This window comes from Sceloporus occidentalis, unplaced genomic scaffold (assembly GCF_023333645.1).
Source record: "Sceloporus occidentalis isolate IW3139 unplaced genomic scaffold, rSceOcc1.0.p SCAF_4, whole genome shotgun sequence".
NCBI lineage: Eukaryota > Metazoa > Chordata > Lepidosauria > Squamata > Phrynosomatidae > Sceloporus > Sceloporus occidentalis.
The window spans coordinates 196,274,040-196,292,527 of NW_028316984.1; the positions used below are offsets into that span (position 1 = coordinate 196,274,040).

Here is an 18,488-nt window from a genome sequence, read left to right on the forward strand (position 1 = left end):
GAAAGCACTTTGGTATAAATAAGATCACATCTTATAAATGAGTGCTTTTGACTGGGGGGGGGGGGAGGTGTTCTGGGAGAGTTTTTTTTCTTCATAAAAGCAACTTTACAAAGCTCTATAGGAAAGAATGAAAATGGTATGCAGATAGATAATCATGCAAACCAGTTACTCAAAAGGATGTTTTTGTGAGATATACAGACTGTGCAGGGACGTAGCCAAAATTTTGGGAAGGGGGGGGGTCCAGGCTAAGTGCCACTGTTATAATGGGGCTTGGGTGCGGTGGCGCGGCAGCATGCACCATTCATTTTATCTAATGGAGGGGGGGTCTGGACCCCAAGTACACACACCCCTTGGCTACATCCCTGGACTGTGATGCTTTTAGCCATAGTATTTTCAAATACAAAGATATGTGGAAAAACAGCCACACACACTGTGACATAAGAGTGCTTTCTAGTAAGACTGGATTATACATGGAGTAGCCTGTTGAAGTGAAATTCCTTCTTTCAACAGCAACCCCTCTAGACCTCCCTTCTGTGAAAAAGAAAGCCCATTATGATACAAATTGGTACTGTTTCAACATTTTAGGTATCAGAAATCATCAGGATCAAATTAAGGTACCTGTATCATACCCTTTGTAGGAAAGGATGTTAAAGAATCTTGGCTTACACTTGAACGGTCACTAAAAATACTGTCAATATCAACATTTGGTAGCACCTGAAAAGAAAAAAGAAAAAACAGAGAGATATAAACTAATTTTTAAAACTTCTGAAATGTTAACCAGGCAAAAATCACTCAAACACACTGTTTTTTTCTGAACCATCTATGGTTCATTTTCATTTTCTAAATAATTTCCTTCATTCTTCTGAACCATTTCCTGAACCAGCCAGAGGTATTAGATATACAGCACATGGGTGGGAAGCAGTTAGCGGTACTGCAAACCAGGCAGAAATCTCTGCAGAAATTATCAATGCCTGGAAAGAAGTTCTTCGTGCTTGGAAAAAGGAGCTTTGAGTTACAAAAACTCAGGGACTGGCTTGGCAGCATCTGAAAAGGGAAGCTGATTAGCCAATATCAACAAGATTTCAGTCCTAATAAGCCATTAGCAAGAGGCAACTGTGCACCCATTTTGCTAGGTCAAATTCCCACTGGAAGATAGTCAAGCTGACATACCACTCACTAGGAGGCAAATAAGCTGAGGGCCAAACAACATGTCAGAAACAAATGGGGTGCTTCTCTGCTTTTGGAGGGGAGTTTCTTATTTCAAGTATTTATGACCCTTTGGTTTTTAACTGAAAAGGATGTTCAGTGGCAAAGAAGGAAAACTGCAAACACACAGGAGATGATAACTGAATCCCAAGCACACCTCCAATCAGCTCACAAGACAGTCCAAATGCATATGTGATTGTAAAATGTGAGTAAGGAAAGCCATGTATGGAGCAAGGGATTTGGCTGTAGAAATGGCAGATGGAAACAGGCTAAGCATGTTTTCCATTCACAATTCTCTCCTCCTGTGGCAGCATTTGGTCCACAAAATAGGGGCAATACATGCCATGTATATACATCATACTGTTTTACTTTGTTATAGGTCTGTCTGCCCTCTCGCAACCACCCAAAGAAAAACAAACATATCCTAACAGACCTTTTAAAGGCCTGTGTTGTATTAACTTTTTGCCATCATTTTTAGGAAAATAAAAAAAACATAGAAGTTATTTTGAGGCCAAAGCAGACAGGCAGAACAGCATGGGCCAAGCCCATATTATCCTGTCCTATAGTCTAACCTTACTCAGTCCCCAGGCTGGCATGGTGACAGGCAGGTGTTTACATGCCCACCTGCCACTGCACCATGGACCACTATTGCTGCACACTCTGTACCTGCCTCTTCCATCACATCTGTTCAGAAGACCCGTATCACGGCTTGTAAGGGTGGAAATGGAATACCTGGTTACACCCACATGGCCAGGCACCCCCATCTGATGTGAATTTGTGACAGGGGTCCTTTGAGCAGAGGCAGGTATCAGGTGTGCAGGGCCATGTGGTGTGCTGGCTGTTGCCATAAGAGTTTCAAGGAAATTCCACTGCAACCAGCAGGTTTATATGCCCCAGGCTAACACTCCTTTGGGCTGGGATAGGCCCATAAACACCAGATTGGCAACCAGACAGGCAGATTCTGGCCTGAGGTTAATTGCCTGTGTCATCCATTAAGGATGAAGCAAGGCCAGGAGGAGCACGGGCTTTTTGTAACATGAGTACAGGCCCTTAGTTACCACAGGGATGCCAGTAAAAATTGGAGAGGGCTCCTGTACCTTTGCTGAAAGAAGACGATCCCTCCCTCTATCCAGCATCTTGAAGGAGAGGAAGACAAGCCAGCTCCAACAGGCCTTGCCTGAAAAGAAGAAGAGCCCTCCTTCTATTCACCACCTTAAGGGAAAGGAAGGTAAGCCAGATCAAACAGGCCTCTGAGGGACAGCAGATCTGCTGGACTTTTCCCCTTCCTTACTGTCATTCCCTTCTCCTTTTGTGTCTTTTCTTTTTAGATTGTAAGCCTGAGGGGAGGGAAATGTCTAATTAACAAACTGTAAGCTGCTTTGATAACCCTGGCTGAAGAGCGGGGTATAAATAAATAAGTATTATTATTAAGTATTATTAGCAGATGAAATTTCAGCTGATGTTGATTCTCATGCAACCAAACTTCCTCTTCTACATAACTATTAAAGCCCTCTCCAGTTTTAAGCCTGGCAACCCTAGTTACTTCAGATGAGAAAAGGAACCCATGCCAGTATGCCTCCTTGATCATGGTAATCAATGCCTTCAGAATGCCTAATATATGACAATCCATTCTTCTCTATTTGAAGACAAACTTCTAGCTGAAGCACGTGACTACATACAAAAGATGGAGCCATCTGTATTGTAGCTCAAACACATGGAATAATAACATGAAAAACTACAGAATACTCTGGCCAAATTATCTAGATTTATTTTAAGCATGCCCAACACATCTTGTCATGCTTTTGTAGCTCTCCTGATATTTTTATGGTTGTTTTCATGAAGCCTTGCCTTATCCTACATACAGTTACAGCTTTACCCTTCAAACAATTATTGTACAGCTGGGGTAGGGAACCTGTTAAGTTCTAGAGCTTACTGAACCACTAGCTATTCTGGCAGCAGCTGATGACTAAGTCCAACACTCTCTGGAGGACCACAGGCTTCCTCTAGCATAGGGGTGGGAAACATGCAGCCTATAAGCTGCAGGCAGCCTTCAGGATCCAAGAGCCACCTTCTGAACACCTCTTGAAAAATAACCGAGCCCCCAAAACAGTAAACTGTGGTCCCACAAACCCAATGGTTGCAATTTGTCCTTGAAGTGTAGAATATCTGTATCAGAGATATATTATTGAGGTATAACTGGTATTTTCAATCGGGAAGTAAAGCCAGAGAGAGAGATGACTGATATGGTTGTTGTAGAGTCAGTGCAACTAAGTTGTTTATGTTTGTCTGTATGTACTATATTTGTGTAAACTGCAATGGTCATTGGCCTAACTGCAAATAAAATTTAATTTGATTTTGAGCTCAGATTTATCCGTGCCTAGAGATCCCTAGTAATCCTTGATGGTCTTTCATGCATGTAAAAACAGCCTGCTTAGCTTCCAAAATCAAATGCGATCAGATGTGAGGAGAAAGCTTCTATGCTATGCTGAGTCAGACCACTGGTCCATCAAGGCAAGTACAGTATTATCAATTCTTACAGCAATGGCTTAGCAGGATAAGGCTGGATTCTTTTTTTAGCCCCATCTAGAGATCCCTGATGGTCTCCAATCAAGGAATTTACTCAATCCTGCTTTGTTTCTAGATTGGCTTTGTTGGTTGGGCACACATGGTTGGTTGGTGGGCATGCATTAAATCTTAAATCACAAGCAAAGAATTCTACAACACACATTTCTACAGAAAACAATAACAACTGCACATTCAAATTGTTTTAAAAGTTTTAGATATTACAAAGAAAGCTTGACCAGCTGTACAGAAGAGATGAAGTGGTATTAGGTTTACATTTTGTAATCCAACTTTTGCCATTCTTGTTCCATACCTGCAGAGTCAGTTTGGGAGGATCCTTTTTCTCCGATTTCATGTGTATCACTGCAATATTGGGCTTCTTAACATTCAGCTGTGGCTTTTGTAGATTAGGAGGGGGAGGAGGAACAGAGGTTGTCACAGTAACAGGATGGAATTCACCTATACTTATGCCTGAAGGTTGAGGCGAAATGCCGTTGATCTGTTTTTGGCCTAGTAAAAATTCAAAAGAAAAGGAAAAGTCACTTTTAAGAACTCTGTGACCATGATGTAAGTTATAACAATGGTGGAATTTGAGTTAACATTTTGTTTTTTTACAAATAATATTTACTGATTATATAACATCCATTTTTAAAATCATTCAATGAGACATTCATAACACCTCATAACAAATTATAATATTATTATTCCTCACACTGACACACTGTCAAAAGAAAGAATGTTCTGGACTACATCCAGTATTTTTCTGCCTGTATTAAGTGGCCTGTAGTTTAACGTGTTTTCGATTAGCATTTGAGCTTGACAAAGTTCCTTTTTTCAGATTATAACTCGCAGAATCTCCCAGCCAACACAAGACACATGAAGAGCAAACTTTCCCTGTGCTCTGTGGAAATTTGGTTTATTACAGTGACCTCTATGGATGTAAAAACAAAATTGCAATGACTATCACCCAAGTTACCATATACTTTAAGCTACCCTGATCAAGTTGGTAAAAGCTGTGGTCTTGATCCTCCACATGGGTTCAGTGACATAACCGCTCAATTTACTTAGAATCTCAGAGTTGTAAGGGGCCTCAAGGAACATCTAGTACAACCTTTGCCATGCAGTAATATACAACTACAGCAATTCTGAAAGATGGGATACCCTACGGAATATCTTGGTTTGGTGTCACCTGGTGTGGGGCGGCTGCTGGGGAGGCCCTTGCGGTCTCTTCCAACTCTATGATTCTAGGTATCTGCTTCCTCCACTCATTTGGTCAGATGCCTGTCCAGGGTGGCTCACCCCTCCTTCACCTCCATGTAGCTTCCTTCTCACAAGGAAGCCAGGCAGAGGCAAAGCCAGGAGGACCAAACTTACCCTTCCTTTGCCTCCGTGCAGCTTCCCCATGAGGAGGTAGCCCCTTCTCCTATTCTGCTGCCTTTGCTTTCTCCTCAGGGAGAGCCACAGCAGCAGCACATCGCCCCCTGCAGCGCAAGAATGGCCCCCATCAGGTATAATCCCTCTTCATAGGTGTCACCTAGTGCAGTCCGCATCCCCTAGTGACACCACTTTGGACACCCAAACTGTTTAAAGACCTCCAAAGGAGAGTCACCACCTCCAAGGTTGTCTATTGTTGGAAGAGAGAGAGGAAAGTACAGCAATTACGGCAGATAAATTCTTCCTAATGTTTAGGTGGCATCTCTTGTTTTGTAATTTGAATTTTATAGTAAGATGATCAAGACACACAGAGGAGATACAGACATTCTGGGACTCAGAACAGAATTCTAACCCCACCATGTATTGAATCTGAAGTCCCCATTTTTTAGTTAAATACAGCTGAGCAACCTCGACTCAGCATTACATTCTCAGAAAAAGAAACTCATGCAAATCTCCACAAATATGGGAGAATTCTTTCTGAGTTAAGGCAGCCCATGTAACCTGAGAGATCCTTGGTTGTTGTCCATACCTAGTGGAATAGCCATTGGAATGAGATGACCCTCAAGAGGACCAGAGGTGCTGGGTGCCTCTTTATTGGGGCTGAAGAGATACTGGAGTTCTTGATGAGGAGCAGATGCCAGGTGTGGCCTTTCAGGACTAGCAACTTTGCTATGCATAGAGTAGTTGGTTTGTGTCCTCGCTGACTTAACTTTTGTACCTAGGAAGAAAGTTTGATACATTATGAGTCTTTTGAAACTATATGTACTTGCCCTGGGTTTTTATGCGATTTGTATGAAGTTGTGATTGTAATATTTTATTGTTCTGTACCGTGACATGTGTCACATAATTTGCTAAACTGTAAACTGTTTTGATCTATAGGAAAGGCAGTATATAAATAAAACTTTTATTTATTATATTATATTTTGAAACATATTCAAGGGTAGCTGTGCTGGCCATACAGCAAAACAAAACAAAACAAAATCCACAAAAGTGTGGTACTTTTATTGGTCAGCCAAAATGCACAAACATATCATGCAAGCTTTCAAAGCTTCACTGACTTCTTCATAAAGCAAAAGATGTTTTTAAAAATCATAAAGGAGGAAGAGAAAATGGCAGTGTTCGAGGCACAGGAGTACATTTTGTATACATGTTGTTTCTGCTGTAGTACTTTTGGTTACCAACATCTCTATATAATGCAGGCCTGTGACCCCAAAATCATGACTTTTCTTCTTCCTATATAATTTTTTTAAACATCCTTTGCTGATGAAGAAGCCAGTTGAGCTTTGAAGGCTTGCATTATAGCTTTCATGCATTTTGGTTGGCCAATAAAGGTATCACACTTTTATGGATGTTAGATTTTGTTTTATTTTACTGAGCCCTATGAGCACAGAAAGGGAGTTTCAGAATAAGTTTTAGCAGAGCAAATAAAACAAAATAAAATAAAACAGTCTCCAGTGCTCTTGAGACTATTGGACCTTAAGGTAGGGTAGCTACTTCAGCATCTAATTTATGTGTACCTCATGCGCTTCTGATTAAGTATGGAAACCCCCTCACCTTCCAGCCTGTATCTTCCAGCTGCATGGGAAAAGCATAAACAAAATGATGCTATCCTCTCATCCTTCAAAAGGGGCTGAATACCTGCCATGATTTTTCTGGGTACGTCTTTATGGAACTTAAGGAAAACAGTTCTGAAAGGTTGAGTGCATTGAATACTAAAGACATTCTCCCATTGCAGATGCTTTATATATGGCCAATAGTGGCCACAATAATATGAGCTTTGCTGATACATTACTATAATAAGGCTACTGTTATGATGAAGTAAAGAAGCGAGAAAGAGAATGCAGTGTGGAAATCAGGAGCATGATCTTTGAAATACTAGCTTTAAAAGGGAGGGAGCAAGATTACTTACCTTTAACACTTTCTATCAGTTTAGGTCTTGGAGGCTTTGATTTGGGAGGGGGCGAGTTGAACCTGAGATATGGAGATTTTTTAAGTGTGCTCCTGTGACCCTGGTAAATCGGCCTGCCATAAACCTGAGAGAGAAACTCTTCATGTGGTAACCCCATCCTTGTTTTCAGAAACCCCTGTATAAAACAGAAAACCTTCAAATGTCCAATTTATACAGGAAAGTGATTAAACAATAGCCAGAACATCACAAGTGATAGAATGCTGGAACTTGATCACAGACACTGGAGGTTCATACACCTGCTCTGCCAGGGCTAATGGCTTGTTGGGGTTTTATGTATGTTTATAGCATTATGTTTTATTATTTTTGTCTTTGACTATACATGTTTTATAAGAGCATTATAAATATCATCATCACAGCCAAATAGGTGGCTTTAGGCAAGTTACCCTCTCACTCTAAAACCATTTCAATGAAGCACCTGGAAGAACAAAACTGAGTAACTACATTGAGTGCCTTACAGCAGTGCTTCTTAGACTAGTTGATGTGGTGGCCTGGCAAGTATTTTTTTTTCTAATGTGCTAGGGACTGGTACCATATTAACATCCATGAACCACAACTGTTTCTTTCTTTCCTGAAGACTCATCATGGGCCAGCAGACTATTGCAGACTGGCAATAGTCCACAGGCCACTATTTTAAATCGCATGGTTTTAGGGGAAGGGCAAGCAAACATAAATAGCCCTGAGAATGGGCAAGTCCATAGTGCAATAGACAGAGGCATGGGACTTTCTGGGGAAAGTAGGCTGAGAATGAGAAAACACTGCTGTTGTGTGTACTAGAACTGATATGGAATGAAAAAGATGAAAGTGTCAAGTAAATGCCCAATGCGGTCCTTATGGTTTTCAGCTGAAAACATTTGGAATCAAAGTTTAGGCTGTGATGCTCTAGTAGAATCTGAATTTATGACTGTAGGCTCTCCAACCTAAGGTCTCTAGAATCAATTGCTATTCCTGGGGCCTGAGATGTAATGTTGAACAGGAAAGTACCAAATTCCTAGCACATTCTGAATCTGGTCAATCTTTAGGCTTCATATTGCCTGACAATACAGGGGGCTGATAATGCATGTGACTTTTCCCTTCAGTGCTCCCCCAACATGTAGAAGCACATGTAATAACTTGTAGGTTCTTGAGTCAATCCCCTAGGACCTTAACAGCTATCGAACTCTACATTCTCACCATATCTGTGAGCTTTTGAATGGGTCTTGTTGCAGGCACAGGCCTTTTTGTTGGTATTCTTGGGGGATATTGAGATTTTCCATTCATTTCTCTGCTGGCTTTCGTCATCTTGGTGGCTTGTTGCCTCTTGAGGCAGTCTGTCCTTCCCATTTCATCCTAAATACAATGTAAGAAGAGTTGGAAAACTACAATTTTAATTGCACCCAAACAGTTTGAGGACACATTTGACTAGCAAATCACATATTCAGCAGAAGTGACTACAATATAAATAAGTAGACAAGTAAGAGTTTTTATAAGCCATATCGCACAAATGCAGGTTAATGAGACAGCTATGTTCCTGGGCTTTATTTCTTTGCTACCAGAGGCAGAAATAACATGAAAAGAAAAGAGACAGTTTCCTACACCATAAGAAAGAAAAACCAACTGTTCAACATGTTTCAGCTTTTTCATCAAAACTTAATAACATGTGCATGTGAAATTAAACAACCAGATCAATTAAGCCTTGGATAAGTAAAGAAAAATATTGTGAATCTTCAAGAGACCACTTGAAAGCTTCTACCAAAATGCATTCCAGGATAACTTTTTTCTATCAACAGCTTCCACTTTTTTTATGATTTTCATTTTAGTGACAAAAGTTAAAGATCTATGTTTTGACAATATGCCAGAGTAGCTGGTGTTGCAGGCTAATCTGCCTTCCTCTTTCCTTTCTGTTTCCCTCCTCACATGTGCTCAGTAAGCGATACTGGAGGTAGATGTTTACTTTGACTGATATACATAAGCATACCCATATATAGTACAACCACCTAGAGTAGAATCCCATTCTTACCCAGGTCAAGCTGCAGACCCACTGTTTCAACCTAACATTTAAAGTTTGTCTTTCTCCATCATCATTCACCATCCTCCCAATGTCAATGCTATAAGAAAACTTCTAAATAGACAGATGAAAAAAGAGAGAGGAAAAAAAAAAGGGGGGGGAGATGGCTGGACTGGGTTCCCCTAAAAAGACTTTGTAAAAAGGAGGTTCTCTATTTGTATAGCAGAATATACATGTTGAGTCTCCCATACCTGGAATTCCAAACACTGAAATACTCCAAAATCCGTAACTGTCTATATGGGTGGCTGAGATAGTGACACCTTTGCTTTCTGATGGTGCAGCGTACACAAAGTTTGTTTCATACATAAAATAATTAAATATATTATGTGTAAAATTACCTTCAGGCTACGTGTATAAGGTATATATAAATGAATTTTATGTTTAGAGTTGGGTCCCATTCCCAAGATATTGCATTATGTATACGCAAATATTCCAAAATACAAAAAATCAAAAATCAAAAATACTTCTGCTACCAAGCATTTCAGATAAGGGAGACATAACCTATACTCTAAGAACTGGTCTCTAAATTTCCATGCAACCAATCATAGCATTAAAAAAATTCCATACACAAGTTGGGCAATTACTCCAGAAAATATGAACTTTTATGTTTTTTACACAAGAATTTCTTTTCAACAAAACCATTAAGAGTGTGCTCTCAAACACTGCCCATTTACCTTAAAATGTAAATAGAAAATCCTGTATTACTTGCTCATCTGAGATACATGCCAGAAGATAACAAAACACCATAAGATACTGCAATTATGGTGCCATGTATGTACAGTATGCGTCTCTGATAAACAAATATCATGAAATATCAAGAAGGCTGTGGGAATTAACAGCACTTTCATCCTCTCCTCTGTACTGCTGGAATATAGAATTCCTAATATATTTCCAGTTTTCTGCAGTGCTGTCACAGACTTTTTTATAGCCACTCTATGTGGACAGTTGCCTAATTAGCCAATGAGAATATCTGTCTTTTCCAAGTGGTGAAATCAGACTATAGAATTTATAGTCACTACTATTTTTTTTCTTACTTATCAACTTTATTTTGGAAAAAATAAAGATCTTAAAATGCTGATAAACTCAAATCTATGCCATGTCTCAAATATAGCCCACTTCTGTATTTCTCAGAGTCATTATACTCTCCAGATTAATGCCCAGACCCACACTAAATTTAGCCCCACCAAGCAGAATGGGTTTCAGCATTAGAGAAACTCTTGAGCCCAAACAACAAACAAGTATCTCCAAGTCCCTCAGAAAAGCTATAAGACACTGAAATATCTCTGCACTCTGGGAAGGACAAGCAGAAGCCTTATAAACTTGTTTTCTGAGTTTTACCTGGTTCACACACCAGCTGTTAAACTAGATAAATGCTTCTAAAACGTTAGGAACACTCTTGCTCCACTTGTAATCCTAGAAGCCATACCTGGATTTCCATGCTGATAGTCTTGATCCATTCATCCACAGTCTTTCTGATCCGTATCTCCTCCAGCACATCTCTAGATGAGGAAGAGAAGGAGAAGGAGGATTATAGCATCTATTGACAAGAAAAGATTTTGTTCACGAGGATTAGGGGGACTGACCTCATACTTAAGGTTTCTTTTTTCAAAGTATCTGAAAGTAATGCTTAGATGGAGAAAGTACAGCCCACAATTGTGGCCCTTAAAGTCCCACACCAGGACTGTCAAATCCTTCCATTCCCCAATTAAATATATATTTGTATTATTAGCATGATTTTTGGAATATCTGCAATCCCAAAACTATGCAGAAAAGCTCCCCAAACTTATGAGTATATGCAAAAATATCCCCCCACCCTCACAAGCACCCCAGAACCCAGAACTATCCAAAATACTTCTGTTTTCCTCTGTGGTCTCTCTCAAAATGGTGTCAGAAAGTGATGGCACAGCACCTTCTGTCACCACTGTGAGAGGGACTGCAGAGAAATATGGAAGTATTTGGGCTTGCTGTTGGGGAGTGTGGCCTTGGAAGGCCTAGTGGGAAGAACTGGGCCCCACAAAATTGCCCACTCTGCTTTAAACTTTCCTTATTTCCCCAGAAAATTCTTAGTCTTGCTAATTACATATGTTTCTGTATGTACGTATAGTATACACTATTAAATCTCAAGAGCCAAGGCAGGTTTGAGCACTGAACAACAACTCTGGAGATCAGAGTTCAAATCCACTCTGAACAAATCTGGCCAAGAAAACCCAATGATAGGTTCTCCTTAGGGTCACCATAAGTTGGAAATGACTTGAAGGCACACAGCAACAACTGAATCTCCATCTCTCTATGGATTCTGATGCTACTGATGACAGAAACTTGACTGACTGGTTCTGTGGGTTGGGGGAACACACAAATATGATGACTCTCCTTGCTCTTGAAAGAAAAAAGCAACCAGTTCCTTCAACTTCCTTCCTCACATCATCTGTTTTGGGATTTTTTAAAAATCCAATCAGCTCTTTTTAAAATTCTTTCAGTGTTTATTTACTTTATCAGATATTATCAGATGTCATTCATTTCAGAAATAATAGCTTTAGAAATCCTGTGAAGAAAATTTTTAACACATTTTACTTTAGATTTTTTAATGTCCTGCAATAATAATAATAATAATAGTCTTCATTGTCAGAATGCATTTGTGGAAACCAAAATTTAAAATGCTTACTACTTTCTCTGGAATAAATTATTCAGAATTTATACAAAGGACTCCTTCTGTATCTTTCTATCAATAGAATCCACAAGTCAGCTCACAGTAAACTGACAGGATACACAGAATACTACTTAGTGAAATGTCAATTAAAATTGAAGATAAAAATTCAGTTAGAAAGTTTAAGAAGCAGGACCCTCGTATTCTAGCTATCACACACTACACACCCTGTAAGTTATCCTCCTTCTTTCTGCTGATGCTTTTTTGCTTGGTTTCTCACTTTTATTATTAAACATTCATAATGTGCTGTGAAGAGACCAAGCACAGGACAGAGAGTTACATACTTGGACAAATACAGGACACACTGAAGTCTAATGGGCTCAGAATACACAGTCATGGTGTGTTTTTTTAAAAATATCAGAATTTAGTACCACCAACATGAGTGTCACTGTTATTCTTTCCCTACCTACTGTTCATGTGTGTCTTTACAAGGAAGCAAACACTAGCAGTTGGAATAATGTTTCCCTTCTGATGCCATTTTTGCTCCTCTTCTTTAGTTCATACTTTCTTACCCCAGGCCTCTGTCTGTCCCATCTAATTCTGCCATATGTCAAATATATCTTTTACTTTTCACTTCTAGACACAATATATATATATATAGATTAGGAAGTGCAGAAACATTTAAAGTAAAGTTGAAGAGCTTCACAAAGGAGGCAGAGAGCAGCCTTCTGGCAGGTGAGTCACACTCAAGACTTCTAATATCCACAGTGCAAAGGAGTAAAGACAGATATAAACATCAGACATCAGTGTAAGAAATGCAACATATCCTTTTAAAAAAGCAACAGAAATCAACCTGTCTGCTGTCAGCTCATCTATGAAGGCATGTAAGGCATTGCCATCCTTGGCACGAATAATGGCTTCCAGGTTTTCTTCCAGGAGCTTCTTATTCTTCTGCACAGCTCTCAGGATCTTTTCAGCATCTCTCAGTATGGATTTTGATGCCTTGGTTGATTGAAGAATGGATGACTTGGAAAGCTGCTGAAGCTCAAGAAGCGTTGGAGCAACAGGATCTTTTTGCTTAAAGTCCAAGCAGATAAAAATGTAAATGGAAACAACTATTCTGCTTGCCACTAACAGCCAGCAACCAGAGATATATCAGAACTATAAATCAAATCAATATTTCCATATGCAAGCTTCATTCCTGTTACTGTGCAATGAAGGCATTATTCCCATCCCCAATGGACAGGCATAAGAAGAAGAAAGTAAAGGAAACAAAAACTATTATCTTAAGATACTGGTCATCTTAACAACTCTCATACATAAATTTTACCATCCAAAATCAAACCTGAATGTTATTTTTATTTGCTGTCTACTGCCACTCAAAATGATTAAACTGAGGGTACCATACTTTGGACATATCATGAAATGACAGGACTTAATGGAAAAGCCAGTGGTGCTGGGGAAAATGGGAGGCAGTAGGAAAACAGGAAGACCAAGTTAAGATGTATGGATTTCATCAAGGAAGCCACAGCCCTGAGTTTGCAAGACCTGAGCAGGGAAGTTGGTAACCAGCATTGATGGAGGTCTTTCATTCATAGGGTTGCCGTAAATCAAAGCTGACTGGACAGCAAATAACAATGACAAGTAGGGTGAGCAACACCACCAGTTAAAAGCAGCCAAGAAAGAGAAAGACAAAGAAAAAACAATCTTAGAATGTCTGAGAAATGTCAGGTGCCAAAAAGATAGCAAAGTAAATTCTAGGTAAAGCTGTCTGGGGACAGAGTTCCAAGCCAGGGTGCCACAAGTGAGGAGGCCCTCTCCTTGGTTGGTGCCTGTACCTCAGCTGGAGGAGGCATGGGGATAAGAGCCTCTGATGATGGCCACAGTGAATGTGAAGACTGAGGTTGCTGTAGGTGATCTTTCATTTGGACTGCTTCTCCCAGGTTTGGTGTGGTCTACAATTTAATAGAATCATTATTAAAAATTTAATATAAACACTGAAAAAAAGGCTCAGCTCTCCTAGATATGTTTCTAAGGCAACACCAGAGATCATCTACAGTAGGAGAGGCTGATAACACCAAGCTCTTCAGGAGAATCTTAGTTTTTACTGTACAGGAAATAAGTACATGAACATCTTCAAAATAGAAGGAAACTTCTTAAGAGCACATGGTTGCCAGTCACTGTACCAATTTCCAAGTTCCAAAAAGAGAGAGAGAACATTATATTGTCTTTAGGTTTAATGCTGCAGCACAGACTCTGTTGTTATGTTCTCATCAGCTAACCTGAGCCTTTGTACTTCAATCAAATTGAGCCACAGACCCAAAGAACGATGACTCCAAGAAGGGAGCACTATTTGATCATGTGCACAAAGTCCAAGATCTGTAAGACAATTTTGTTTATTTGTGTACATAGCCCACTGCTGCTGAGGAACATTTCATCTGTTTCATGTTCTTTATTTCTTGTATGTAGAGATTTTGTAGCACCTTTGAGACTAACTGAAAGGAAGAAGTTGGCAGCCCAAGCTTTCATAGACTTAGGTCTAGTTCCTCAGATGCATTTGGAAGTAGTTAAGTCTCAAAGGTGTTTCAAGTTCTCTCTACATCCAGATTCTGCAAACAAACAAGGATATATCTTTACATTCATTTCTTGTGTATTTCTTTGATTTCTTTGATTCTCATCCTGGCCTCCATAAGAAACCAAAAGCAGCTTAAAATATAAGTTAAAACAAACTAGCTAATATATATGGTACAAAAGTTTTAAAAGGATTTAAAAAATCAATCCATTTACAACATTACTTTTAAAAGTTAATTTTAAACAATTAAAAACACCTAAAGCTCATATTAACTATTGAAAAACACCACACCCTTTGCACATTCCTCTACCAACTAGTTAAAAGTCTGAAGGCCTTTTTAAACAAGAAGATCCTTGCCTGCCAGGAAAAAGAGAGCACAGAGGGAGTTCCATAGTCTAGGTACAGCCTGGGACCTCCCCAGCCAAGCCTGGGAGAGTGACAGGACAGAAAGAAAACCCTTAATTATAAGGCTAAGGCATGTTCATACAGGGTCATAGTCTGGGCCTTAGCCATACAGAGCTTTATAGGTCATAACCAGCACTTAATTCTTTTAAACATAAGAGCACTGTGGATCAAACTAAAGGCCTCTCAAGTGTAGGATTCTGTTCCCATAGTGACCAGACAGATGTCTAAGTCCTAAGGAAGGAGGTGAACACAGTATCATCCTTCTACTCATGTAAATGAGCTACTGATATAGGAACACGTAATGTCTCTAATAATGGAAGTAATGCAAAGCCATCATGAGTAGCAGGGTTTTTTATTATTTAAAAAATAACAAATCAAAATGTACTACTTGTACTCTATTTTAATGACTTTAAAATGGGTCTAGTCCAGTGGTACTCCAACATTTTACCCTTGGGACCCTCCTTTACATCCACATGCGAATGCCATGCCGCCCCTCCACTCAAAGTAGTATAGGAATGAAAATATTTTGTTTATTTAGTGTGAATATTTTCATTTGTACATTTATGTATATTCATTTTTTAACATTTTATAAGGAAACAACATTCATATTAGAACAGTTTTATTTAAGTATATTCAGTATTTTACTCAATGCATGTGTAAATCTGACACACAAAAAAGTTTGGAAAAGAGGAGGGGGGAATCAGGGACTCCAATAGCAACAGCAGCTTCATTTATATACCACTTTATACTGCACTAAGCAGTCTCTAAGGAGTTTACAGCTGTAAGCTAATTGCCCACAACAGGCTGGGTGCTCATTTTAGTGACCTTAGAAGGATACAAGGATGAGTTGACCCTGAGACCCAGGCTGGGATTGAACTCACAACCTTGTGGTTTGTGAGTGAGTGGCTGCAGTACTGGCATTTAACCACTGTGCCAACAGAGCTCCAAGTCTTGCACACACCTCTTGAGCAACTCTCAGGCCTGCCCCTGGGGTTCCGCCCTAACATTTGGGAACCACTGGCCTAGTTCATGTATTTTATTGATGCTGATTTCAGTGCCTTGGAATTGAATAATTGGCAAATATATATAATTTTTAAAAATTCAGTGACACAGACCTTCATAATCCTATTCATGTCTGATTTCCAATCCTTTGCATCCTGTAAAACAGAAAAAGAATCTTACAATCATGACAAAGTTACAAAGATGTACTAGAAGTGGTCTTGCATATTCCTAGTGAAGATAGAGCATAACATAACTACTACCTCTTTGGGCCTTCTCCTTTTTATTGAAACATTTTTAAATAGCCCTTTATCTTAATGGATACCAGAGTGGTGTATATAAAAACACATTCATTATTTTAGGCCTAATAACCATGAATAAAATGTTCTTGGTTACTTAGAGAAGGAAGTATCTTTGACTATCTAATGAAGTCAAATCAATGTGATTGCTTTATTAACAAGAAGGGTTGCAAAGTATACATCCCTGCAATAAACAAGCTTTTGTATACTTACATCTACTTCTTCAGATGCATTTTATGATTTGAGGTATTCTCCACAATCCAGGAAAGAATGTTTGCAAAAGAGAGGAGTGTATGTATACCGTGCGTCAGCTCTGGCTCACAGGCATCCTGTGTGGTATGTATGGCTAACAGAAACTGACTTGTTCAAGACTGACCCAGCAAGGTTCACAGCCAAGTTGACAGGTGAAGCCAGCTAAAGAAAACTGTTTTTAAACTAATGTGCACCAGAGTTTTAAGGAGCTTACTGATTTACATCCACTGCATACTATCTGCATGATTATTCTGCTTGAAGGAATGTCTGAAGCTTTTATTTCCAGGCAGCAACATTTTAACTTCCAATAAATACCTCTGCATGCCCAGATATCAGGATTCTGATTTATAGATTGTTTCAGCTTTCCCACTTTCAATTATTTCAGCAATACAATTATCTTGTGCCTTACCTGCAAGATGTCATGCATTTCCCTCTTCAGCTGTCCCAGATCACGGAGCACATCATCTGCTTTCTTAACAGTTCTCTCAATTGGATTGGAATTTTGATCTGTGCTTTTAAAGGCATGGATGGGCTCTGGCTGCTGAACATTGGATCTGCTAAGAAGAATATTTACAAATCCCCACAAATCCCTACTGAGAGTAAGAATACATTTTTATGAAGCAGTCTAGATTACAGAGTGGTGCTGAGTAAAAGTCAACTGAACCAGTAGGTGACCTGCGTCACTTATAAAGAATCCTTGGGAAAGCAAGGTAAAACACATCAGAACTGAGCATTTATGGCTCATGTTGTTTAAATCTACAAATGACCACCTATTCTCACTAAAACAAACATATATAAGGAAAGCAATATCTAAGCAAGCCCTGTTCCTGTCTGCCACACCTGTCACATGTCAGCTGAGCAGGCCATCAACTACCTCTTTCGATTCTGCCCAGCATAAAAGTACATTTCTTAGAAGGAAAATTAATTTTGCATCTCTAGTGAGTTCAGCCTCTGGCACTAGACAGGTTTTGGATACCTAGCCAGCCTCATGGCCAAACCTTAACAGCTGTCCAGTGACACAAAGAAAAGACTAATTTGTAGCAGCACGTTTTTAGATACTTTTTTCCTTAGTTGTTGCTGCTTGTTGTTGTTGTTATTATTTATATAGTGCCCTAAATTTGTATGGCACTTTACAGGCATTATCATTATTATTATTATTTATGGTTATATTTATTTATATCCCACTTTCCCCCCAAAACTGGGACTCAAAGTGGTTTACAATTTAAAAGAACACCACAATTAAAAACACATAAAAACCAACATAAAAATACCATTAAACTATTATTAAAACACATCACTCATTAAAAGAATAAAATGCAATTTAAACAAACAAATAACACTTAAAAACAGTACAATTAAAACCGTACAGTACTCCCAGCATATTCTTCAAAGACTTTCTGTTTTAAAAGCCTGTCTGAATAAAAATGTCTTAGCCTGCCAACAGAAGGATAAGGGGGCCATTCTGGCCTCCCTGGGAAGGGAGTTCCAGAATCTAGGGCAGCCACTGGAGAGGCTCTTTCATGCATTCCCACCAACCATGCCTGCGATGCTGGTGGGACTGAAAGAAGGGCCTCTCATAATGATCTCAGAGCCTGGGCCAGCTCATACAGAGAGATATGGTCTGCCAAATAGCCTCGACCTGAGCCATAATAGGGCTTTATAGGCCATAACCAGCCCTTTGAATTGTACCTGGAAACAGTGGAGCTGTTTCAGCCAGTGGAGCTGTTTCAGCAGGGGTATTGTGTGGTCTCTGTAACCAGCCCAGTTAATAGTCTGGCTGCAGCTGTTTGGACCAGCCAACATTTCCAAACACTCTTCAAAGTTAGTCCAAAGTAGAATGTGTTACAGTAGTCCAAACAGGATGTAACTATGGGCCCAAACAGACAGACCAAAATAAAGCTGCTTCGGGTCACTTTGGAGGTATGCTGTTTAAATGACATACACATCTTAAGAGGGCAGAAGCTGCACTAAAGCCATGTTCCAGTCCTAAGGACTGGAGCACAGCTTTGGTACAGCTTCTGGCCTCTTAAGAGGCCTGTGTCATTTAAACAGCATACCTCCAAAGAGACCTGAAGCAGCTTTTTGGCCTGTCTGTTTAGGCC

At 39.5% G+C, this 18,488-nt stretch overlaps 1 protein-coding gene across 1 annotated transcript in view; it reads right to left on the minus strand.

Moving 5' to 3' along the window:
- Positions 1 to 18,488, minus strand: part of KIAA0586 (KIAA0586 ortholog) — a 109,547-nt gene that overhangs the window by 71,896 nt on the left and 19,163 nt on the right. The window contains exons 10-19 of the mRNA XM_089522804.1: positions 16,796 to 16,943; positions 15,952 to 15,993; positions 13,698 to 13,814; positions 12,713 to 12,936; positions 10,642 to 10,714; positions 8,342 to 8,497; positions 7,112 to 7,286; positions 5,732 to 5,920; positions 4,082 to 4,278; positions 619 to 714 (exon numbers count right to left, since the gene is read on the minus strand). Coding sequence (XP_089378930.1) covers positions 619 to 714; positions 4,082 to 4,278; positions 5,732 to 5,920; positions 7,112 to 7,286; positions 8,342 to 8,497; positions 10,642 to 10,714; positions 12,713 to 12,936; positions 13,698 to 13,814; positions 15,952 to 15,993; positions 16,796 to 16,943 — 1,417 coding nt within the window. The remainder of the gene's footprint in view (positions 1 to 618; positions 715 to 4,081; positions 4,279 to 5,731; positions 5,921 to 7,111; positions 7,287 to 8,341; positions 8,498 to 10,641; positions 10,715 to 12,712; positions 12,937 to 13,697; positions 13,815 to 15,951; positions 15,994 to 16,795; positions 16,944 to 18,488) is intronic.